Source organism: Carassius auratus, chromosome 23 (genome assembly GCF_003368295.1).
Source record: "Carassius auratus strain Wakin chromosome 23, ASM336829v1, whole genome shotgun sequence".
Classification (NCBI taxonomy): domain Eukaryota; kingdom Metazoa; phylum Chordata; class Actinopteri; order Cypriniformes; family Cyprinidae; genus Carassius; species Carassius auratus.
In genome coordinates, this window is record NC_039265.1 from 16,414,467 (window position 1) to 16,439,723 (window position 25,257).

At 39.1% G+C, this 25,257-nt stretch overlaps 1 protein-coding gene across 3 annotated transcripts in view; it reads left to right on the forward strand.

Moving 5' to 3' along the window:
- The first annotated feature begins 292 nt into the window (after positions 1 to 292).
- Positions 293 to 25,257, forward strand: part of plxna1a (plexin A1a) — a 201,377-nt gene continuing 176,412 nt past the window's right edge. For 2 of the 3 annotated variants that reach the window (XM_026200139.1, XM_026200138.1), the window contains exons 1-2: positions 293 to 482; positions 22,568 to 23,954. In XM_026200139.1, coding sequence (XP_026055924.1) covers positions 22,767 to 23,954 — 1,188 coding nt within the window. In that variant the 5' untranslated portion in view covers positions 293 to 482; positions 22,568 to 22,766. Of the gene's footprint in view, positions 483 to 22,567; positions 23,955 to 25,257 lie in introns of those variants that run through there. The other variant, XM_026200137.1, reaches the window with a different exon arrangement.

Sequence of the window (25,257 nt, forward strand, 5' to 3'; positions counted from 1 at the left end):
TAGTCTAATTTCTAATTGCTTAGAATAATGGCGGTATTACAATAGCCTACTCATCTAAAGCTATTTTATGCATAGTTTTTACTTTATGCTTGACTGGCATACACCAAAAAACAAACAAACAGACAGTCTGCTGTGTGATTGTAATAAATGTGCTTAGATACATCGACAGGTGGTGCAACGGACCGGTATTCAAGACTACAGACTAACTCTATATTTCACCATACCGGCTCCAACGCGCTCAATGTCGCCGCCTGGCCGCGACGCGAGATATATGTATTCGGCAGCGCGTTCCCTGAGATTCAAAACGAGGCTGTGTCTCGATCAGGGCGCGCGGACCGCATTCCTCCTCATTCATGCCGTGCTGAGACTCTTCACACTCGGAAAGTGCAAGCGGAGCTTTACACACTGCTGCCGAGAAAATGTACTCAAGTTTGAGATTTTACGCATGGCGAGGATAATAAACCAAGGCATAAAGAGCACAAGTAAGTAACCTCTGTTCTTTACGCACAGGCGTGACTTTTCAATGCAGTTTGTTTGAGGGAAAATGCAGTTTTTTGAGCTCGGATGCGTGTTCGAGCGCTGTTTTCCTCGGTGTTCACAGTGACTGTATCGATACTCGATTGCGTCGGAACAGCCGAGGAGTGAGATTTTATGTGCACATTTTATGTGCGTTTTGACACCTCAGTGTCTATTAACTGACGCATTAAACAAGAATATATCTGCATTGAGGAGAAATAGTGGATGACTAACTAGCAGCAATAGTGGTTTAATAGCTTTACTGAAATAACAACAAGCAGGTTATGTAGGTACAGTGGTGTTCGCTGGGAATATGCAGGATGTAAACGATGCGTTCGTTGGATAGCTCTGCAAATTACCACTGCATATCACACTTTTAAGGATACGCTTAATTGCATAGGAAGGATGGTTTGGTGTGTTTAAGTATATAAACCAGGCGTTGTACAACACCTCCCAGTTGTTCAATTAGTTGAATTGTCAGTATCAATGTGACAGTATGTGGGTTGGCTGTCTGCAAATTCTCGCCAAGACTAATTCAGATGGGAATTCGGCAAAATTGGATGTAGGTTAGAACTGTTGAGCTGCAGGAGAGGCAGAAATCTAAGATTAGGCGAATTTGTAGTTGTAATGTAATATGCGTCTTCACTGTAAAGCTCTATTAGACGAATTCACATCTCAGAATCTTTATTAATATTAAATTACCTATTTTGTTGAGCAGACACTAATATATTTTCCTCTGTTTGAACTGTTTGGCAGTCGAAAGGTGTGTTTATATTGTTTATGTTGTGTATGCACGAGATGTTTTGCTTCATTCACTGGAAGATGTCCGTAAAGTCCTTTTATTACACATTCGAACGTGATATTTGCCTTTAATAATGATTTTAAGAAAAAAATGTAGACTCGTCTGTGTTTGCTTGAACTGAAAGATTACGTTTTTGAGCATTCCAGGTCGGCGTCCTTCAACAGAGGGTTCGATACTCGCTGCTTTTTCATATGATTTAAGAGCTCCACGTTGGAGAGAATACGTGTATTTAGAACGTAAATCTGTTGCATGAGAGATGTCGGAGAATAATCACAAAACATTTATCGAAAATTGGTCGTTTCGACGTACACTTCAACCACACAGTCAGCATTAGATCACTCGTAACTAGACTTAAAGGTTTATTGTGCTGAAATAAGCAGACTACTGCGAGTGCGCGTCTTCTTTCCAAAAGTTACGCGTTTTAAACACTTGTATCCATATGTTTACAGAGAGTTCGTTGCCTGTATAAAACGCGTGCCTTTTGAGCAAAACGAATGGGTCGTAGACTCAGTAGTGATGCCATTTCATTTCAGTTGCATTCTTGAAGTGGCTTGCATTATGGTATGGTTTCTTTGTATGATGGGAATTCTAAGGAATCGAGCAATTCTGCTTCAGAGTCTTCTTAACGGTTCGCATTTCTGAACGGACGCACTTTTGATTCTTTTAGAAGCCTACTTCTGAGTAGCTATGACATATTTGGAAAAATGAATCCATGTCAACCAGTCAATATAGCGCTCTGTTGACAAATGATGAGAGCTTTAGCTTTAAATGTAATAACTCTTGCAAAAAAGGTTTTCTAATAATTGTTGGAACTAACTCTATATGATGTATAGCTGCGAACAATGTATTAATATGCTTATTGACTGACTAGAACTGTTTACAGAGCTCATGCATAATTTATATAAAAAGAAAAAAAAAGATTCATTGTTTGGACAATTGTTGACGTTTTGTTCATGTTTCACTAAAAGGAGAGTCATTTCTTGGGAATCGCACCACACTGGTCGCGCTGTAGCTATATTTTGATTCACAATCGGCTCATACAAGTTGGGTCTGATGTTATCTAAAACCAATGTGTATTTTCAAACTGATATAATCTAATTCAATAAATTTATTTTCCAAAGTAATCCAGTGAACAAACTACAGCTAGAGTCTTTGGCACTGTTATCATACAACCAATAAGAGTCCCTGGTAGTTTGATGGAGTTTGTCTTATGAAGTGATGTTATAGCATCAATCTCAACGTTATAGGCGTAAACGTCCACCTTTATGTCAAAGCGGTTCGCCTCTATGTGACACTATGGGAAACAAAGTGCGCCATGTCAGAATTAATCTCGCTTTAAGCCGTTATGTTCCGCGCTTTCGGCCTTTGCCGTGATTGACGCATGTTTTAAATATCCATGACATCCTCACCTTCGAGCTTGTCAGTGCCAGCCTCCTCTCGAGTCTCTCTGCCGGTGTGGAGTGGGCTGTGGGCTGTATTAAAGCTTCGTGCCCACTCTACATGAGGCGCTGTGCGCTGAGACACTCTTGACGCCTTTTCCCACACGTTACAATACGTCACAATTAAAGAGTCACGAGCATTTATAGTCCGTTACATTTATAGTAGGGGTGACCTGGGCTGGCTGTCACACATTTTTTTTTTATCGTAAATATTACTTAAGGATAGCTTGTTTTTTTAAGTAATTTTTTTTGTATTGGACATTGCCTTAAAGTCTTAAATATGTATAAAAAGGCCAATATGTAGTTACATTTTGTGACAACATGCCCCAGTAGTGTTTTTATTGTGTTAATATAACTAGTTTATTTATATTTATTTATTAATTTAAAGTTCTGATTTTGGGGGGTTTTGAAGTACTTGAGGAAAAGATGAAAAGGTCATGGCTAGCTGCCAAATGGGCAATATTGCAGTTTCTGAGTCAAAAGTTAAGAGGTTTGTATTTTCCTTTAAATACAAACCTCTTGACTTTTGATTCAGACACTGTAATATTGCCCATTTGACAGCTAGCCCTGGCTTTTTCATACATTAAACAATTATTAACTAATAATCTTGCCCGAAAGTATCTCCCTTACAAATTGATCAGCCTTAGCTGCTAGTTTGCAGTTTCATTTTTCCTTTACTTGAATAGCAGGCTTGTAGATTCTCATTACTTGTCTTTTGAGTTTCCTTCAATATCACTCCTAGGACAGACAATGATAGCTTTTTGATTGAGTTTATCATAAAACACAAGTTATTTAATTTACCCCTCCAATCCATTATCAGCTCTTTCTGCACCTCAAATCTGCAGAGACGTCAAACTAACACAATAAAGGCAGTCAGGCCTGAAGTGTTTTGAAGCTGACTGTATCAGATCAGAGGAAGAGATAATAAAATTGTTTCTCCCTTCACTTTTCTTCTAGTATGTACGTTTATATAAGTGTGCGCCGAAGGCTGGCAGATGGTTATCCCAGTGAGAAAGCGTGTGATATTAAGATACTTCATGCCATAGGAATATGACAGGAATAGAGATTAGGCTTCCATTTTATATTTGATCAGTCTTATTAGCAGCCTGCTCTGTTGTATATTTTTAGTGCTTTGGTACGACGTGCAAAGAGCACTGTTACATTGAAATTATTTCCATTTCCTTTAACTGAGTTATTGAGTGCGTATAAATAGTGCTTTGGCTGGAGCAGGGTTTGGAGATTGAAGGGTCAGGCCATGTTTTGTTTGTCCATGGCTGTCTTCCAGAGGAGATACAGCTTTTCCCGCTCCCTCAACAGACTGGAGGTCTCAGCTGGGAACCTCAGTGTAGGATCAGTGCCACTCATGATGTCAGGACAGCAATGATGAGCTCTCATTCTTCTAGTCTTTTTCCAGCCCTCTTTCTTTTCCACCACCCATTTAAATATAAGAACTAATGGCTGATTTAGGAGGGAAAAAAACATTTCCTCTTCCACCTTTGTGTAGAGCTACTGCATTTCTTGTTTTGCTGTCAGAATATGGGGCCGGTAGTGAGATTAGAAGCTTGACCAATGAAGCCTGACCATGACCAAGCGTATCTCATTTCAGAAAACACGAGTCAGCAGCATATTATTTAACTGCTGAGCAGTATTACATAGCACCGTATTCTAGGAATAGGTGAGTGATGTGCTCTCTCCATCACATACACTATATTCCCTTCTCGCTAAAGAACCAACCTTCTGTGTCTTGACCCAGTTCCCAGAGTTTGCCTCAACTATTCGACTAGTGCTTGAAATACCAAGTGTGACCTTCGACCTCATTGTCAGGTCACATACCATTTTGAATGAAAGTGTCAAGGGCCCTCGAATGAGCTTTGGCAGCCTTCGCCCATCTCGGGTCAGCCCCTGACCCCTTTATGCATATTGAACATTACATCAGTCAGCATTATTAGTGATACATGCTGTTAGAATTAAATTACAACGTCTGGGACTGTTAATGTACATCAATACCAGTCAGTGGTGTGGATTTCTCTTTTGGGACGGGGTGGAGAGACCTTTCCACTCACCTCTCCTTTCCAGTTTCCAGGACGGCGCATCTATCCTTCAGCCTTATCGGGGCTTGGATCCGATCAATGCTATCTGCCATCTGCTTGCAGACTACAGCTTTACCATCACCCTCTGAGGAGTTTTCTATGGCCCCTACAACTGATCCTGGATAGCATTGTCATGGCACTCACAATGTATTATGTTAAGCATAGGGTAGGTTTCACTGATGCCAAACCAGCTGTTAAGGGTATTATTAACTGGTGCCGTGGTGTTTTTCCTTTTCGCTCGCCTGTTTTGTATCAAGAAAGGCTTAAGGCCTCTTGTAATCGAAGTCACAGACTGGCAGCATCTCGGAGCCAAATTTCTTTATGCTGTATTCAAAGACGTCTCTCACAATGCATCCCTCCAGGTCTGGTTTCAATCGCGTGTTTATTTAGCCCTTTTTGATGAAAGCGACTCTGGAAGCTTAGCTTTAGGCAAAGCGAAATTAGCAATAAGAGTAGCCATGTGTTTGCAAAAGTTGATTTTATGTTTCTTACCTTTCTGTTCTTCATGGTCCGTTCAGCTTTGCTTTTTGTGATTCCTCCTTATGGTATAAGCAGTGTGAACTCAATAATAGACTATTTACTGTCTGGTTCATTTCATTTGGCCGTCGTCTCTCCTTGGATACTGCTGCTGAAGCACTTCCTCAGGCAGTTGTGGTTTGTGTACTGAAAGCCAGTTAAATAATGCAAGATCTCTAGACTGGCCATGTAAGTAAGACTAAAAGTGATGGGGCCCAAGGGAACGTCCCTCTGAGAGGAACACAGACGCTCCAAAAGACCTCTCAGGAGGTCAGTGGTAGCCATATAGGTGCGTTTTCAATGCGTAAGCAAATGTCTAGTGTACATAAGATGTGGTGTAGTTTATAATACAGTGCTCTGTGAAGTTGTTTCAGCAAATCGATAAAGCTTTCTCTTGATAGATTGATAGATGTAATATTTCATGGTATTGAATTGGTTTTAATAAGAGCGTTGAGCTTGTTAAGTCAAGGTCCTAGTGTTCACTCGCCTCTTAATTAATATCTGATTAAAAGACGGTGTGTATTGATCTCCCTCGGTAATGTTCAACCCTTAATACAGCCAGAATGGATTTAGAAAGTTGACCTCATAATCTCAACTGTTTTCACTTGTGGTTCATTCTGGCATTATAGATCGGGACCTTTGCTTTGTAATTTTGGCTGCTGGTGATCTTTGCTTGGCTGGTTTTGGGCTAAAAGCGTGTTTGATTTGGAGCTCGCTTTGTGAGTTGGTTTTCTTTTAGGATTAGGTCTAATCCGGGTGAGAGAAACCAGCGCATTGGATCTGTTGCGCCAGGCTTATCCGTTGCCCAAGTAACAGAGGACTGTGAAAGGGTTAATTGAAATCCCAAAGCGAGGTGACGTGTCGCCCTAATCCACGCTGCCCCTTGACCTCTAACCTCACGGGTGGTCTTTGACGTCGGACCTCCTTGTCAATGCAGGCTTCTTGGGAGCCCAGCAAACTTCTCATTCGGTAATGATGCTTCCTGACAGAGCAGCAGCTCGGGAAACAGAAATCATTAATCATGCTTCGAGCAGCTAATCATGTTTTTTCCAGCAGTCTGAGAGCGAGCAAGTGAAGGAATGGGCTGAATCTTTTTAAGAAGGTGCTTATGCCAACAACAGCATCAAATGAGTGAACTTTAAAAAGTCCATCCGGATTAAGGGGAAAATGAGATGAGTTTGAACAGAAATTAAATGTAATGTTTTCCCATATTCATTTGAATAAATTAAGAATAATGACATACCACAAAATATATTTTCCCTCTCAAGGTGTGTTTTCATTGATTAGGCTAGCTAATGCTTGGAAGTTTCTTGCTAGTACACTTTTTATCATTTGAGTTTATTTTACTCCCAATGATAGATTATTTACCTGCTCATTTGCATAAATCTTCAAACGCAGCTCAACTTGTTTCAGTGGTTGCTGTTTTGAAATCATAAAGTTAATGAAAATGAACAACTTTCAGGTGTTTATGTATTTATTTTGTTTACTGCAAATTGTTGCCAGCGTGAACACCTATATTATGACTTAGTTCATCATTTTCCAAAACCGGATTTCATGAGAATTGGTAATAATTCACACAAGATGGGGAAATTGTAAGTTAACCTAGCGTTATAGTCCAAAATCTAAACCTAACCATGAACCATTTCCTCATGTACCTCATTTAAACATTACACAAAATAAATCTTAATGCTTTTGCTATGTTGTATGAATTATCTATTTACATGACTTTTATAACTCCTGTGCAAATCTAACTCTTGTTTTCTAAATCTTTCTTTCTTTCTTTGAGTGGTTGTTTAAGTTGGATTTTGAACATGGGCCTCTCTGTAGAGCTCTGTTGAACATCATCAGCCTGATTCCTTTAACACAGCCGGCTGCAGGCATTCTGTCTCCCTGGAAAATCTCCCCTCTCTCTCTCTCTCTCTCTCGCCCCCCTCTCAAACACACGCTCTTTGAGTGGCCCGTTCTGGAAATGATTACTCTGCCAGACCAATGAGCAGGCTTCCCTTTGATGGGTCATAAACAGAGGTCGGAGGTCAAATTCCTCTCCCCAGATGGAATTCGCTTGACATGCTTCACTGCAGAGCCCGGAGGTGGCGTGGGGGACGGACTGTACGCATGTCATCATGCCTTAGTGGGCTAGTGTGAGTGTCTGTGTGTAGGATGCGTCAGTTAATCTCCTTCAAGACACTGTTTAGAGAGAGGTAATGTGCTATGGTGCCTATGGAAGGTCTGTTTGAGGGAGTGAGGGAGAAGATGACATCATGTGTGAGTGTGTGTGTGTATTTTGAAAGTGTCACTCTGATGGAATGACTAGGAGGTGATCAGCCACAGGGGTGTTGGACTGTGCGCCTTTACACCTCTCCTGACAACCTGCATTTAACGTGTGTTTAGAGCGGTGTGTGATTCACTGTTTGTGAGGTGTTTTCTTCACCGCCTCTTGTTGCCTCCCAAAGGAGCTTTTCAGTGGATCCAAATTTTGAGAGACTATTGCCACTAAATTCAGATTTTAGCTGGAAAACAGGTTCATAAAAGTATACTCGTTAATGCAGAAAAATACTTTTCTCTAGACTGATTAGGCACCATAAAGCACTCAGCAGTGTCTTTAGTGAGACCGTGTACTCACAATGAATGCACAATATGTTGCTTAGTGGAAGTGGGTTCTTTTGTTATAATTTCCATTTTTATATGGGCAGTTGACTAGGCTTTTTTATTTCCTGTTTCTTCATGAATAAGATATTGCAAATTTAGAATCCGAAATGTCATGTTGAGGAAAAATGGCTATTTCTATTTTTACAATATGTCTTTTGTATGTATTTTATCATGCAGTCCCGTGGGAAATATGGAATTAACTTTCCTTAGTAACACACGAACACATGCATAATTTACATCTTTTAAATTGTCCTCAAAGTTTCCTTTGATAAAATTTCTACAAAGCTTTTTATTTTTAGCCATTTTTCAGATACATCTGTTGAATGCGACTTGGGAGTTGAGCCGTAAAGTCTAAGACGATCTCGAAAAGAGTCTGTTATCTGTTGTTTTTTGTGCTGCTTGCCTTTGCAAAACTTGCCAGCAGGATGCTAGTGTGTTCTGGGAAATTGCCAGGACCTTGCTATGCAGTTGCTAAGGTGTTATGAGTGGTTGTTAACATTGTACTGTGGGGTTGCTAGGGTGTTCTAGGCGGTTCATAGGTGGTTGCTCACTGTCCTGATTTCAGGTCTCAGTGATATTTTCCCTAAATACTGAGAATACATAGCCATCTCTGAGAGAAAATAGTTTCTAATAAATGTTAGAAATAATAACGATTCTGGTGAAAAAATATTTCCTAACAAAACATTATCTGAATATATTTTATAAGAAAATACTAAATCAGTTTTTGTCCGTTTACATTTAATTCAATATGTTACTTACTGTTTCTTTGTGAAATCTGAATGAAAATATTCTACACATTTTTTTCAATGTAGCCTTTGAGGAATCTTTCATTACATTTGTAGCACAAACTGTGCCACATTAAACTTCAGGGAATAACAAAAATAAACAATTATAATAGTGAAACAAGCCATACTAGTTATTCCAAAGTTTTGAAGGTTTCTACACCCTTGCCCTGTGTATTTGACTCCAAATGAATGACCTTGTCCTTACATAGGCCTAAAGTGATGCACCTCTATCTGTAATATTCAGAAGGACAGAGACATAAGCGCATCTCTCCTCACATCCGCAGCTGTTAGAACTCCAGATCTCTCAGTGGATGAGAGCTTTTGTGAGATGCAGCAGATGCTGTTTGGTATAAAGGCTCCAGATGAACGCGAGAAGAATGAGTTGTGCTAAGAGCTGGCGAGCTGCCCAATGCAATATAGATATTTCTCTACTTTTTTGCTTGATAAATGTGCTGCAGTCCCCAAACTTTTTTTTTTTATGTCTAAAAAGTTTGCGTCTGAATTTAAGCAGACTGAAAATGTCTATGCAGTGTTGTTTTTTGAAGGGCAAGTGGATGGGACAGTAGGTTAATAGTTAGCTTTATTTTTTTTCGTCCTTGGCAGATATATTTTTCTGCACGTGACGATGCAAGTCCCGCAGCGGTCTTCGTCAGGGCTACGTTTGTGGCAGCCACCGGGTCGCTGTATAATTGAGAGTGTGATCCTCTTGAGTTTGGTATTTACAGTGGCTGACGATACTGTCGCTTTCACACTCTTGGCTCAGATAAGAGCAGTCTGTTTTAGCCTCTTGCTGCATGACTGTTTCCAGCTCGATTCTCATGCTCCTGTGACCCTGTGAGTGATGGCAGTGCAGTGCCTTAATGACCATCAGCAGAGGCGGGCGACCCTCGGCTGTGCCGCTGGCATTAAAACGGATGTCGGTTTATGTGCAAGCGTTTTAACATAAGGGCTCCTCAGCAGTTGAGCGCCACTGATAGCAGTGTGTGTGTGTGTGTTACCACAATGACAACACACTCCCGTTTACTCGTGTGATTGACTACAGGTTGTTTGCCAGGCACGTGTGTGTTGTGCACGTATGTTTGCCGACTGGTCATCCTTAGACAGTTCTTAAAGTTTTATAGACTCCAGTGCCAGTCTGTCTCTTCCCTGTTGGACTCCGAATCATGTCCAGATGAGGTGGTTGCACTGGCGGCAGGGGAAATACAAACAGGACGGAACAATGGCCTGGCCCCTGTGCTGCTATATAGGCCAGCAGACTGGGGTAGTGTCCAAACTCACCTCAGGGGAAAATACACTAGACCTGGCTAATAAACACTCCAACAAAATGACAGCGTTAACACCTTTTGGGCTGTAAATCTAGTGAAGAGGATCCTTTCCCTGCAGTTTTTAAAACAACTGATGGTTTGTGAAGAAACAGCAAGAGGTTTGTGAGACTAATATTTTTATTATTATAAAAATCCAATGGTGAATTAACCTGAATAAGAATGTGTAATCATTGTTTTAAATTATAAATTAAAACAAACAAACAAATGAATCCTACAAAATGATTAAGTAATATAGCATTTTGTTTATTTAAAAAAATTTTTTTTTTCAATTCAAGTTTATTTGTATAGCGCTTTTTACAAAACAAATCGTTACAAAGCAACTTTACAGAAAATTATGTTTCTACAATATTTAGTAGTAGCTAGTAGTTTGTGCACATTTGACAGGATTTTAGAAAAAATAAAAATAATAATAATAATAATAATAATATAAGACGTAGTCAGCTAGACGATGAACTATCAATATTATTAATTAAGTTATTATATGATTCAGTCACACATTTAGCAATAATTGTTAGTTCTGTTTGTTGATTCAGGGTTAGCATCATCTGAGGTCCTCTGAGGGTCAGCATCATCTCTTCTCAGGTGTTCTGGATCCAGACTGGAGCTTGTGTAAATCCTAGTTACCACGGGATGTAAATCCCGTGGCGAAACATAATATTTGATTTCTTATGTTTATAAATATTAACATTCTCCAGTATGATGTACTATTAATTATTTTTTACAGTTATTTAATGGTACTTTTCATATAGAAATTTAATTTGTAAATGTTTTCACTAAATCTGATCATTTATTTAAAATTGAAGTAAAATAAAATTATTAAATATACTTTTAAAATGATTAAGCCTTATAAGTTGAATATTTTATAAGTAAATATGGTGATTTAATCTGAAATTGTCATTTTTATTTAATTTTAATTGTTTTCATCTAAAATGTTTTTAATATCAGCTACGGTTTTTCATATTTTTTATTTAATTTTTGTAATCATTTTTTTGTAAATAAAATATGACAATTTAATTAAGTATTATCTTTAAATCATTTTTTTTCATTATTAAATCTGCTGATCTGGACAAATGTAATAATTTTTATAATGTTTTTATTAGTGTTTACTCTGTTGATATTACTTGAAAAATTTTGTTTAAGTACTTCAGGCAGGTATCATTATATCAGTGGTTTGAAAGGTTGGAAACCCTGATTTAATGTTGTCGTTTTGGAAATAAATAATTGAACCCTCCTTTTCTTACATTAAACTCTCATTATTATGAAAGAATATTATGAACTCATTACGGGGAGTGTTTTACTGATAAGAGCAGAGACTCATTCATAATGAATGTCAACATTTGCTCATGTACGCGGATGTGCTGTAGCTGATATTTTGTTTGTTCGTGGTCGTAAATGGTTGCACTTTCTAGTGACTCATTCATTCTTTTCTCATCTATTCTTTAATTCCTTTTTCATTTAATCATCTAGCATATGACTTTGCTTTTATGCTTTTCAGATGCTTTTCTCTCTCATTTTTTAGACGTATAAATGAGGAATGAGACAACAAAATGATTTATCATCAAATTAATTGCTTGAACCAGTCGATAGTGAATTTGATGGTTGACGTAAAGGAAGGATGTGAAACGTGACGTAAGTGGATGAAGTTTGTTCTGTTTGTTTAATTTGTAAATCCACATAAGTGTTTCCAGAAGCAAGTTGGGTTTTTGTTTGACCGAAAATCTGGTTAACCAGTGCTGTTTTAGGCCTGTCATGAAAAGTAAACCTCAACGTGATCGATGTTTTTCCAAGCGACTTCCCGATCAAATCATAGATATACATTTAAGAGTCCTGGTTTGGGCCTCATCAGCCTGTCAGGCTCAAAACAGGGCACTTTCCACAAACAGACGCCCCGTTGGCAGGCCTCATTGTCTAAGCGCTTTACGTAGCGCCACAAGAGCTAAACGTGTTTGCAATTACAGCTAGCACTAAACCAGAAGCGAAGGTTTCGCGCTTTCAGAAATCACACACTTGACATCTCCACATTTCCTCGCTCTCTTACAGCCCTCTCATAATTTGCTCGTAGGTCTCGCTAGCCGGATTCCCCTGCGGTAAACGCGGAGCATAGCTGAAATACCTGCAACTCTCCCCCGCACCCGCCGCTAATCAGTACCACATCTACAGACGTTTCCAGTTTTCCAGTGGATCGGTCTCTGATCCTTCGTCCGCGGGGCGCTGACACGTTCTCACACCAACCTCAACCCTTGGCTGGGATGAGCAGGCTCCCCGTCTGCCGCCGAGCCATCGGTCACTGTCATGGCAACACATTCCTGAATTGAAAGAGCTAGAAAAGGGGTGAGCGAAAGCTTCAGTGGTTTTTTGCTGCAGTAGAGCCGCGAGTAATATTAATGGCCAAAGGAGCAGTCGGACAGCTGGCATACTGAGGCTATTCATCATAATTGTCACACTCTGACTGATCAAATCCTTGGTAGGGCTCAGACACTCCTGGGACAAGGTGCCCTAATTGCTGACTTAGGATCAAGTTTCTCGTTCCTCGGGTCTAATTTATAAGCATTATAAACCACAGACTCTCTCTCATGTGGAAGATCCATATTAAGCTCTAAGGGACATCTTTCACCTTGCTTAATCTTTGCTTTGCTCTTTTGTAACGCTAGAAGGTTTGGAAACTGAGCCCTTTTGGTTTCGACTCTGCAACCGAATGATTTTTGTGACATTCAGCTCTGTTAATTGGTTTTGTATTGTACCTAAATATTCTGACAATGTTTCCTGCTGCTAAATCTACAGCTTCATGGCAAACAAAATTGCAGAGATGAGTTATGAGCTTTCTAAATTGAATGCGCGTTTGATGATAGTAATACAAAGTCAACAAATAGACTTATGTGACACACTCTCATGGTGACTATTTTAAGTTTTAGTAAACTGGTGGTTTCTAATTTGTGTGAAAAGTATTTATTCTTTATTTCAGCATGATACGTGATATTTCTTTGAAATTATCTTATTTCTACAACAATTGTTTTTTTCTATGTGCTGTATGTATGACTTTGTATTAACTCCCCACGTTTCTGTACTTTGTAAAATAGTTCAATTTTCATTGGTTGTGATGTCCTTGAGTTTTTATGAGCTGGAACTTTTTAATGATTCAGTCTAGAACTCATGAGTTATCCATATCAATCTGAATCAAATGATTCCTTCAGAGTGGTTCTTGAACATGTTGCAAAGCTATAGGCCTACTTTCAGATGCTGTCTGCGTTTTTGGAGAATTATGCCCTATTTATTTTAGTTCATGGGAGAGAAGTTGTATTGTTTTTTTTGTTTTTTTTATAAACTTCTTTTAAGTCTGGTCTTATGCAGGGAATATTTAAACAAATTTTATATCATGTACTTTTATAATATTACATTTTATATTTGAATTTTGTAAATATTGTAAATATTTTAATGACTAAATCTGATAATTTGCCAAAGTATTGTTTTCTTTAGTAATAGTCTTTAGTAAGAATCTCAATCTGAAAATTTTATCTGATAAAACTAATGCATTTTTAAGATTCCAAAAAAGATTTTTTGTATTGAGTCAACATTTAAAAGGAGTAGTGTTCGTGTAGTAAACATTGCTCTTTTGCAGAGAATAATCAAATTAATTGGTCATTTCAGTGAATTTATTGTAGTGGTGGGGGTAATAAAAATAATATTATGTTAGTTTAGTTTTGTTTAGTGTATTTTTATGTCAATAGGATTAGCTAGCCTATTCTTCTTTCTTAAGAGAGAGAGAAAAAAGCTAATGGAATTAACAAACCCAGAATCGTTAAGTTGAATTGAAACCAGAATCGTTAAATTGCCATTTTTATCTATTAGCATTAGACCACCGCTATAAGCCCGTGGGCGAGAGTGTGTAAATACTTTGATTTACATCTATTCTTTGCTCTTTCGGTCTCTTTCTTTCTCCACAAGCATATTTCACCAGCAGCTTGCACGTTTAATGAGGAATTTAATTTCTATTAAACATGCAAATGTAGCCTTTAAAGGAGATGCTGGGATGAAGCTAGCATTCAGATGGCTTTATCTCACCGCTCTGTTCATTAGCCGAGTGTAATTGTATTAGCACAAACGCGTTCGCCGGGAACGCATATATCCGACTAGAAAGGTCACGCAGATGACACGGTGAAGGCGCACACGCACATACGCACGTCTCATGCTTGACTTCATGACTTCATCTCTTGATAAGTCTTTTAAAATGAAAGCACCGCTAGAGATGTTTGTTTGTATGCGTGCATGAGTAGGTGGGTGCAAAGCAATGAGTGAAGTTAGTGAAAGTGTAAAGCTCAGCACATAAACTCTCACAGTGTGCGGAGGAAAGCAGGCCAGAGAACGGCCGTTGCCCAGTGATGCGATCCTGATGGAATGTGCGCTAGTGAGGCCTGCAGAACATGAAACACCATGAGCTCGGGAGCTACTGTTATGGGATTTGAAGTCTTTATGCCCCCTTTCCCCGGTAGTTTAAATCATTGCACAGCCGGGATCGGTGGAGCGTTTCACATTCTGATCCTGGCACCAGTATTAGCTTGGCATTTGCCACAGATAATTGTAGCTGGCTTAGAAATGACATCGTAAATCGTAATTGTGGAATTTGCAGGCATGTTTATCATAATAAAGTCGATTGCTCAACAGATGAGAGCGAGCTAATGGAAGAAGATAAGATGCGACGGGCGTACTTCTGCGACGGGCTGAAGGAAATAACCGAACGCATCCCAGGAGGCAGAAAGCTTTTTATTGATGGCTGAACTTTGAGTCAGCAGTGTTTGCGTGCTTTTATTGGCTTTGTGGGAGCTGTATCCCAGACACTGAGGTGTGCTAATGGACGTGGATCTATTAACACAGCCAGAGAAGGAACGGGATGTTTCTGTTTGGTGTGCGTTTGTTGTTTGTGGGTGTTGCAGTTGGAAACACTGTGACTTTATATTGCTGTCAGTTCTTGCATAAATTATTTTATGACTTTGCATGTTTGCGCATGTATGTGCAACCTCTGTGTGCAGGGCTCACAAAATTTCTAATTTGCTGGTAGCCCTTCGGGCAGATATTCTTCAGATTTTGGTAGCCCAAAATGAATTTGAGTAGCCCGAATTAAAAAAAAGACATTGGCTGAACTTCACCATGGACAAAACAGCACGATTAAAAGGTTAGTTCACCCCAAAATCAAGTAAAGACCTTCCTTCATCTTCGGAACAAAAATGAAGGTATTTTTGATTGAATCTTAGAGCTCTCTGACCCTCCGTAGACAGCAACGCAACTGACATTCCCAGGTCCAGAAGCTTAGTAAGGACATCGGTAAAACAGTCCATGTGACATCATTTTTGCGAAGTTTATGAGATTACTTTTGAGTGCAAAGAAAACTAAAATATAATTTATTCAACAATTGTCCTCCCCTGAGTTACCGTCTTCCACCATTTTAGAGAGTATCACAACGCAAACGCATGCTTTCCCCTAAGCGTAAACAATGCTGATTTCACAGATTAGGTTCATGCATGCACTTTTCCCCCCAAATGTAAACAATGCTGATTATGTTGATTTTTTTATGTTTGAATTTTCAAAGAGTGTTGAATAAGTAAATTTGAATGACTTTTTAATTTGCACAAGTATTTTACTTCAACATTGGGTTTTATTTTATTTTCTTATTCTATATAATTTATTTTAATCATTTTATTTTGTTTAATTTTTATTTTATTTTTTACTTTATTTCACTTATTATACTTTTTGTTATTTTTATTTTTTACTTAACTTTTTTTCTTAACTTATTTTACTTTAACTTTTGTTTTTGTTATTTTCTTATCTTAAATTATTCTGTTTTGTTATTCCATTTTATTTCAAACTATTCTGTTTTATCCATTTCATTTGACTTAACCTTTATTTTATTTTTAACTATTGATTTCTTAACAGTGCAGGAACTCTGCATAGTTGTATGAAGCATGTTTGTGTATACTAAATATAGATGACTTTGTTGCAGTCATGTTAACCATGTGTTTTCTTACATTAATATTAGTATCGTTGCAGCATGTGTTAATCTGCTATGACTAGGTGTCTTGTAGTGTGAGTTTGCATAAGGTTGGTGACAGTTGTGTCATCCGGGGCAGGGTTAACATAAGCGCATCCATTTAAACTGCTGCGGTAGCAACATTTACTGCAACGTAAAAAGAGGCAGTGATTAGACTTGATGGCTTTTCCCTTGGAGTGTCTTGTCCTTTCCCATAGCTCACAATTTATGCCCACTATGACCTTGTGAGCCTGGATTTCTTCTCTGATTTAAGATTAGTCTGCAGTGTTGTAGAATTCAGTCCACATAACAACACATCAGATCGTGGAATGGATTTTTGGAATCATGTAAGTTTAGTTCCACATCATGGTGCATTATGTATCCACAGAGTTGGTAGTGCTTGCTAAGGCCTTTATTATTTCTCATACGTCGATGTTTTTCAAAGCTCTAAAGTTTTAAATTAGGTTTTAAAGTTTTAAAGATTTATGCTACAGACATGATTTATAACATTGTGGCATGTTGAGTTTGATTTGTAACTGATGGACAATAAAAAAGTGAAAATAATTCCCAATTCTTTTGCTGTTGACCTCACAGGCCATGTGTTCAATCAAAATCTGCAGTATTTTGGCACAAAATTGATTGTTACTCACTAGAAAATGGTCAAATTAGACAGATGGCAGAATGAGAGATGCCCATTCTAAAACCATGAACAAAACAAATGTAACCCAGAATGAACTTGCACAACATGAACAAACATAGTTTGAGCAGACCACAAATTATTGGCTGCCAAAAACCTAAAACCATTGACATTTTCATAATTTATACTATTTCATGTTTAAGCAGTTCATTGTAATATTAATTTTCTAAAACTTTATTTACATTTTCAATGGAGGGTCAGAAAGCTCTCGGACTAAATCTAAAATATCTTAAACTGTGTTCTGAAGATGAACAGAGGTCTTACGGGTTTGGAACGACATGAGGGTGAGTCATTGATGACACAATTTTCATTTTTGGGTGAAGTAAGCCTTTAAGAGAAACCCCAAACCAGTTGTGAACCACAGTTTAATGTGCCATGCAACTCTAGTACCACTGTTTTTTTCTCTTCCCAAAATGCACCTGTTTAAATTTTTAATTTAAATATTTTTAAAAATCACCCCGCTGTATGAAGTTGATGGTGGTTTGGGGGCAGATATCATGGTGTCAGTGGGTCACATGCTAAGGAGTGACGCTATAAAAGAAGGACAGTGTTCTCTGATTTTGGCAAATCCACAGTGCAACAGGCCTGGCGCACAATCACCTCCTCAGTGTCCTCTACTCCTGCAGACACCGGGCCCTCCCCGCTGCACTGCCATTAGTCAAACCCAAACAATAACCACCCTCAGCACGAGACAGCGTTCTGTAGAGTTAAACAACCTGAATGGAGGCGGAGTGTGACTTGCGCTGGTCATTTAAACATGGCTGGATTAGTCTGGCAGTATTAGATTAGCAATTAGCAATCAGTGAGAAGCAGAGCAAATGTTTTTTTTTTTTCTAGATGCTGCATATAAGCCATCCCACACTGGTGTTTGATTAACTTATAATACAAGTTAAAATGTATATGAATATTGCATTGAAATTGATATTAACTACTTTAATTACATAAAAATCTTTTCTTTTCTTTTTTTTATTAAAAAAAGTTCTAAAAATCTAAAACTATTTTTCTAATCTTCTTATTTCTAATTGTTTTATTTGTCACGATTAGCTAATTATTAATATTTAATGGAAATAATAACTTTATAAATAAATTATTAAATTCAGATTTCTTGAAAATATTACAATATGAAAATATAAGTGGTTGCCTGGATGTTTATATAGTATAGCCTTTAATTTTTGACAGGAATAAAAAGAGTCTGTGAGGGATAGTAGTGTGCTTTCAATGGATTGTACTTTTTTTTTTTAACAACATACTGACTGTTCAGCTGATGAAACCGTAGACGAAAAATCCATAAAGTTTTGAATTGTGAAAATGACATGATCTTGAACCTTCACAGTTGCCGCCATTGTAAAGACCGTGAGTCTATCCCTCATAGCCTTGTTTTCACCCTTGTTAAATTCCAAATGGCACCTACCCTGACCAAGTTTAGTTACTAAAGTGTTCAGAGTTGTTCTGGGCACATTTCTGTGCAGTTGCCAGTGTTTGTTTGCTGGCTTAATTTGAGTCCACCAAGTTTCTGTCATGTTCTGTTATTTTTCTAGTTCGTATTATTGTTTGGCATGTGAAAATTCATTATTAGTAAAGTACTAGCATACCTATTGTCAACTTACTGCATTATTTGGATTAGCCTATAATGTTTTAGTCTGTAGCACAGATCTAATCTAATTAATACATCTGAGTTGAATACAGTGATTAAGCCCTAACCCTAAGAATAAGCAACAGGAGTAGCATTGTTTTTGTAAAGCAAGATTTGTTAGTAATATTGTATGTTAACATTTAATGTTCCAACCAAAGAATACCCAAGACATATCACTTGTATACTTTTGAATGGAGAAAAATGCAATGCTCACTATGGCCAGAATTTGATGTTTCCCCGTTCATAGAGATTCAAGCTGCACTTGGATGCCCAAGAGTCATTTCAAAGATGGCTGCCGAATGACATGACTTGTCTTAAAGAGACTTTGTTCCAACACTTGTGAAAATGAACTGTTTTGTTACACTCACCATAGTTTAACCATAGCATTTGTAGTAAAACTGTTATTATAAAGTACAAATGGTAATCGATACGCCAGAAAACTATAATATAATTTTACTAAGGGAACAAAATTGTTGTTGTGTTGTAGAGTCCAGAGGCCAGGACTCATGAAAATCTTCTTTAAAGATGTTAAGACTTTTCTTAAGATACATTCAAAAAATGTTCCTATGGGTAGTTCTTTTTTTTTTCTTTTTTTTTTTTAATTCAGCCTCTGCCCTACATTATTTCCTTCTGAATATTCTGCCTCACTTGTTAAATGTGCTGCTGATGCAGTTTCTTGTCATCAACTCCCACTGGAACAGTTACTGTTTGGCTGTTTTTGCTTTTTAAAATATGTGTACATTAGGCTGAACTAAGGAACTGCAGAAATTGCAGTCATTGGCGCATTTTAACCACTATTGTTTCTGTCAGCTTTTTATTTCACCTCTTCTCTCTGGCATGAAGGAGTCATTCCCTCGGCCATTCACACACACTTATAGCCCGCTGCATCCCTCTAAATCATCATCCTCATAAAACTCACAATCTGTGATTTAGCATCAAAGATTGGCTACCTAGACTGAAACAAACTCGCATTGCTATATCATACCTTTAGCTGAATAAGATGAGATGTCGTTCCAAAGCTCTGTATCGCAAATAGTTTCCCTCTGTCAACAAGTCATTGTTTCCTCTATCACCCCCCCGTGATCACAGTCACATTGTGGCTCTGCTAAAATATCACTTTCACCGGAGGTCTCACCGGATTGAGGCTATTATTGCTTTTTTATTAAATTGGGGGCTAAATCGAAGCCGACTGGTTTTAATATCTCGATTAAATCAAAATATACTACTGCTGGTGTTACACAGTTTGTCTAATAGCATCTCAAATATGTAGCATTTTGTGAACAACTTCTTTTCCTAGTGCTCAGGCAAATGTTTTTCTTGCTGCTTATCAGTAAACGTCTTCCACTGGTTTGGTGGTGAATGCCTGGCTTAACGGTAATAATCTTTAAATGTTTGTCCTGCACACATTTTTGTTTTGTGCTCTAATTTTATTACACTAATCTGATGTCTTAATTTGATTACATAAATTGGATTCATTATTATGGATTTACATTTATTATGCAGTCCAGAATCTGTTTTCATGTTTAGACACCTGATAATGGTGCTGGTTTTTAATTGAGGATAGGAGTGATGGAGTGAAAGAGAGAAAGGAAGGACATAAAGCTTTCACAAAAACAAGAGAAAGGATTGGCAAAATAGACGGACAGGCAAAATGAATGAATTAAGCATTTCAAGACAGAAAGACATAAAGAAAGAAGCAGAACAATAAAAAGCCTAGCCTGTGTGTGTGTTTGTGGATTAAGGCCTCTATGTATTGATGTATGTGAGTGTGTCTGCGTGCTTGTAATAGAAAGCAGATCCCGCTATGCAGAGCCTCTCTGGGTGGTTTAGTTGTGGCCATCACTGAGCCCTGCCTGCCTTCTACCCCACAATGCTCAGCGATGTGACCTCCATGTTAAAGAGGTGCTCTGTATAAATTTGCTTAAGTATGAGGGGCCGTTTTCATGGCTTGTGCTGTAATTTATGTGCCACAAGCAATAAATCATTGCGGATACCTTGGTCCCGCCAGCCATTTTCTGAGCTGGGCAGGTTTTGCTATCCTGAAGGTACCATGCAACTCCCATTCCTCCTCTAATTGATTCATCCAATTTCACCTTTATCCTTGATGTGGGCCTGTTTGGAGCAAGTGGGTGGGATGCCATAATTGCTGTATCCCTCACAAATAGCATTGCGGTGCAGTGTTATAAATTGCAGCACGTTTTCTGTAATTTTGCTGCAGCAGTTTGTTTATTATAATTTATCTTTCTTTTTTTTCATTTTCTGAGATAAAGTGGACACTTGGATCTGCATTTAAGCAGCTTCCGCTGCCTCATTAGCATATATTTGTCCCAGATAAGTCAAAACTTTTGACAGCTTTGTTTTTGTAGTGTGTAATGGGTCAGGTGCAGCACTGCTAAATTCAGTTTTAAGTGTGTTGTGGAGTTATTTAGTTAGTTACTTGATTATATGTAGGCAATTTTTCCATGTGTTCTTTTTTTTTTTTTTTACTGCTGGGAATTTGCTCTGACAGTGTCCCTGTATCACAGAGCCAAAACGAACCTCGGAGTGTGGACTCTGAGTCAGTTGAGCTTAGAAGAGCTCAGTTGTGATGATCAATACAGAGGAGAGATATTTGGATCCTTGTCAGCACACTACATTACACAGCAAATATTGTGAGATGGTATAAAGCTCATAGGGAATAGCTGAAATTTGGAAATTCATTTTTAAATGCCTCATATTATTACATTTTTATTTTGTTATTTTTGTCCAGTTGTGTCAGTGCACTTTGAGGTCAGTGCCATTTTTCCTCCAATATTGCATGTTTTGCAAAATGCAGTGATACTTTAAACTTTGTCTTCTCACAGACTTGATCTGATTGTCTTTTTCCCAACAATATCCAAGTAAAAAGTGCATTCCATTAGCTGAAACAGTAGAGCATGGCACAAGCAGCACCAAGGTCATGGGTTCGATCCCCAGGGAGTCACTTTGGATATTGATGCCTCATGACAGTAATTTTAATCAATAAACACTATTGATTAATATATGACTAAAGTATGACACAAAAACATACATTTTTTTTGCTATTTTCCACATGGTAGACAACAATTTCATTTTGAATGAATACATTTCCCCCCTACTCAGATGATGTGTAGCATGTTGGCCTATCTAGTACACTATATGATGTGTTGACATGTGTATATGTGTCTGCTGTCTCGCACAGTTGTTTCGTAATTTGCGCATGACAGTCAGCCCGCAGTATGGCTCACAGCATCGAGTGGTGAATGAGACCCAGAGGCAGTCTCCTCGCTCAATAGTCTTGTGAAGTGAGATAAATGTCATCTGAGATACAATGATGCTTCTGTTTTGAACACTGGAGAAGGTCACAGCAGCAGACAGTCCCTGCTGCTGGCTAGATGAGAGGCCTGAGACTGCCCTTGTTTTAGTGGCTTTGCACTCTGAGGATGTAGCTGGACACCCAGAGCTCCTCTTCATCGCCCATGATCACATGAATGTCATTAGACTTTCAATTAGAACAAATTTGATGGATTGTCTCTCTTTCCGCAGCCCTGTGGTTGAGGGCATGTTGTCTGTTCTGTGGTATTTTAAAACCTGTGGTTCAAGGAAAGTGCTTTTGTTTTATGTGAGGTCAACTTGAATGGCTTCTCTGAGCAAGCGTGAGGAAATGAGAATGTTTATTGCTGACGCTTCTGAGCTTATGGCATTCTTCAAGGTGAATTCGTAAACTAGTCTAAGGTTATGGCTTCGCTCACTTTTTCCTCATTCCTCTTCTCATCTACTCTCTCCTGCTCTATTCTCTTTCCTTTTTGTGCCAGCTGAGTTGGCACAGACTGTGTGAAATATTTAGGGGCACAGCAGGTCTATCAGACGAGTTCTCAGTGTGGAGTTTGTGGAGTGCACTGCTGTCTGCAAGCTTGACACACTCATTAAATGTTGTATAGGATTCCACCCAGGGCCCCACTGTAAGATATTTGTGTTTATGTATTATGAGCTCTTTTTCTCTCGGGCAGGAAGAACTTTTAAACTCCAGTCGAATCAATAGACAATGTTCTATTCTGTTTTTCTCCAACACTCATGATGTGTTTTTCTACCCTTGCAGGGCTAGCGGCCATGGCACTGCAGATGATGGTGTAGACGACAACTCCGTGCTGAGAGAGAGAGCAGAGAGGACACTGAGTCAATAAGTCGCTCTCCTCGCCGTAGACTGACAGACGCTGTTCAGGTTTTTTTTGGGGACCAAGATCACAAAGGTGAACAGATCACCTGGCCTACCACTTCCTCTCAGAAAGATATTCAAAATGCTGCCATATGGGAGGAGGCTCCTTCCCGCCTCTCTTCGCGAGGCATTCCTCCTCCTCTTCTTCCTCTCGTTCCTCCCTCAATATGAGGGGCTCGAGGTTAACCTCTCTTACTTCCGGACCTTTACCCCACCAGAGGGAGGGCTTACACATTTGGTTGTCCATAACAAAACGGGTGAAGTTTACGTCGGTGCTGTCAATTGGATCTACAAGCTCTCCAGCAACCTGACCAAGCTCCGAAACCATGTTACCGGTCCTGTGGTGGATAATGAGAAATGTTACCCACCACCTGGTGTTCAGTCTTGCCCTCATGAGCTATCACAGACTAGCAATGTCAACAAGCTGTTGCTTCTGGATTCAGGACAGAACAGGCTCATTGCATGTGGAAGCACCTCACAGGGTATATGCCAGTTCCTCCGACTGGATGACCTCTTCAAACTTGGTGAGCCACATCACCGCAAGGAGCACTACCTTTCAAGTGTGTCCGAGGCGGGCACTATGTCAGGAGTTGTTATTAGTGGAACCCAAGGTGAAGACAGCGGCAAATTGTTTGTAGGTACACCCATCGAAGGAAAATCTGAGTACTTCCCAACTCTCTCCAGTCGTAAGCTGATGGCTAATGAGGAGAATGCTGAAATGTTCAGCTTTGTCTACCAGGATGAGTTTGTCTCCTCACAGCTCAAGATTCCATCCGACACCCTTTCCAAGTTCCCTACATTTGACATCTACTACGTCTATGGCTTTAGCAGCGAGCAGTTCATCTACTATCTAACTCTCCAGCTGGACACCCAACTTACTTCGCCAGATGCCAGTGGTGAACAGTTCTTCACCTCCAAGATTGTCCGCCTCTGTGTGGATGACCCCAAGTTCTACTCCTACGTAGAGTTTCCTATTGGCTGTACCAAGGACGGTGTGGAATACAGATTGGTTCAAGATGCCTACCTCAGTCGGCCTGGTGCCAAGTTGGCGCGATCATTGGGTATCTCTGAACAGGAAGAGGTGCTGTTTACCGTTTTTGCTCAGGGCCAAAAGAACCGGGCCAAGCCACCGAAAGAATCAGCCCTGTGCCTGTTCACACTGCGAAAAATCAAGGAAAAGATTAAGGAGAGGATACAATCCTGCTACAGGGGTGAAGGAAAACTATCCCTGCCCTGGCTCCTCAACAAGGAACTGAACTGCATCAACTCAGTAAGTCACACTCACTAAATATTTTGTTACATTAACAAGCAAGATACCAGGTGCACTGTTGACTTTAGTTCTGACTTGTTTGCAAATTAATGAAAGTACCTTAAGTCCCTCAACTCAGTTCCAGTGTTGATGGGTGTTGTAGCATTCAGTCGATTTATTATAGAATGCATGTTATTTCCAGATCATTGGTGCGGTAAAGCAGCTGGGAATATCTTGTCCATGTCCGTGGAAGCAGGGCCTGAGAATCTCACTGTTGCTTAACAGGGAAACTTCCATTCTCAAATCAGATTAACTAGCCCAGCCACATCATTAGCTCAGTCCATGGGATTAGTGCCCTGTCACTCTCTTGCCTCATGTGTCCATTTCCTCAAGTGATAATTGATTGAAACTCTTAAAGTTGTCCTGTCTTTGTTGTCCAAGTCCTCTTGGGACCTTCATTCTGGTGTCAGAACAATGTGGACAGCCACAGAGAGGCTAGTGTGCAGGCGCATAGCTTACTTGCTAATCAATAGCGCTCTTAGCTGTGCTCTCTACATAGGCTATCATAGGAAATAGCCAAGCCGGCAGTTCTACACTAAACACAATGCTCTAGCACAGAATGAGGGGATTATTCCCAGAGAACAGCCAAAATCCTCCCTTCTATTATATGTGCAGCATGTTCCTGGGTGATTCGACTGTACTCAGACATACAAGAGAAATACATTTTGGCTGATGGAGCGAGTCAGAGACTTGTGAGAGTAATAAAAAATAGAAGGATGGAGCTGGTGATTATGAAAGAAAGGAAGATGAAGGGAAGGGAGGCAGATAAGGATCGAGAAAGTGTGCAGATTTTGCTTCTCATGTAGTATTATGATATATTATGATGCAGTTTCAGTGATGTAGTTATTGTTTCACAATTCTTATGCCACGACACCTCATCTTCGGTATTTTGTCATACCACTAGTGGGTTATGAATTATTACATTTCTCTGACAACTTTTATTAAATGCCTGAAATGAGAAAACATAATATTCGCTTCAGTTTATAACGGCAAAATGTGATCTGATCAAACGGTTAGCACATACATCAAAGCTCTAAAATTCAAACTAGACAGAAATTCATTTTACCATCCATCATATGGTGAATTGTAATCACCTATCAGAATACATATCACAGTTAGAGAGACCTGCTGTTATTCAGCTGTCACAGACTCTCTTTCAAAAGCAGGTTTGATTGAGACCTTATGCTATCTTTTTTATATCATATACTAAGTAATTTTGTTCAGTAAAATTGTGCTTTCCGTAAAGAAAATTGGTGTAAAATTC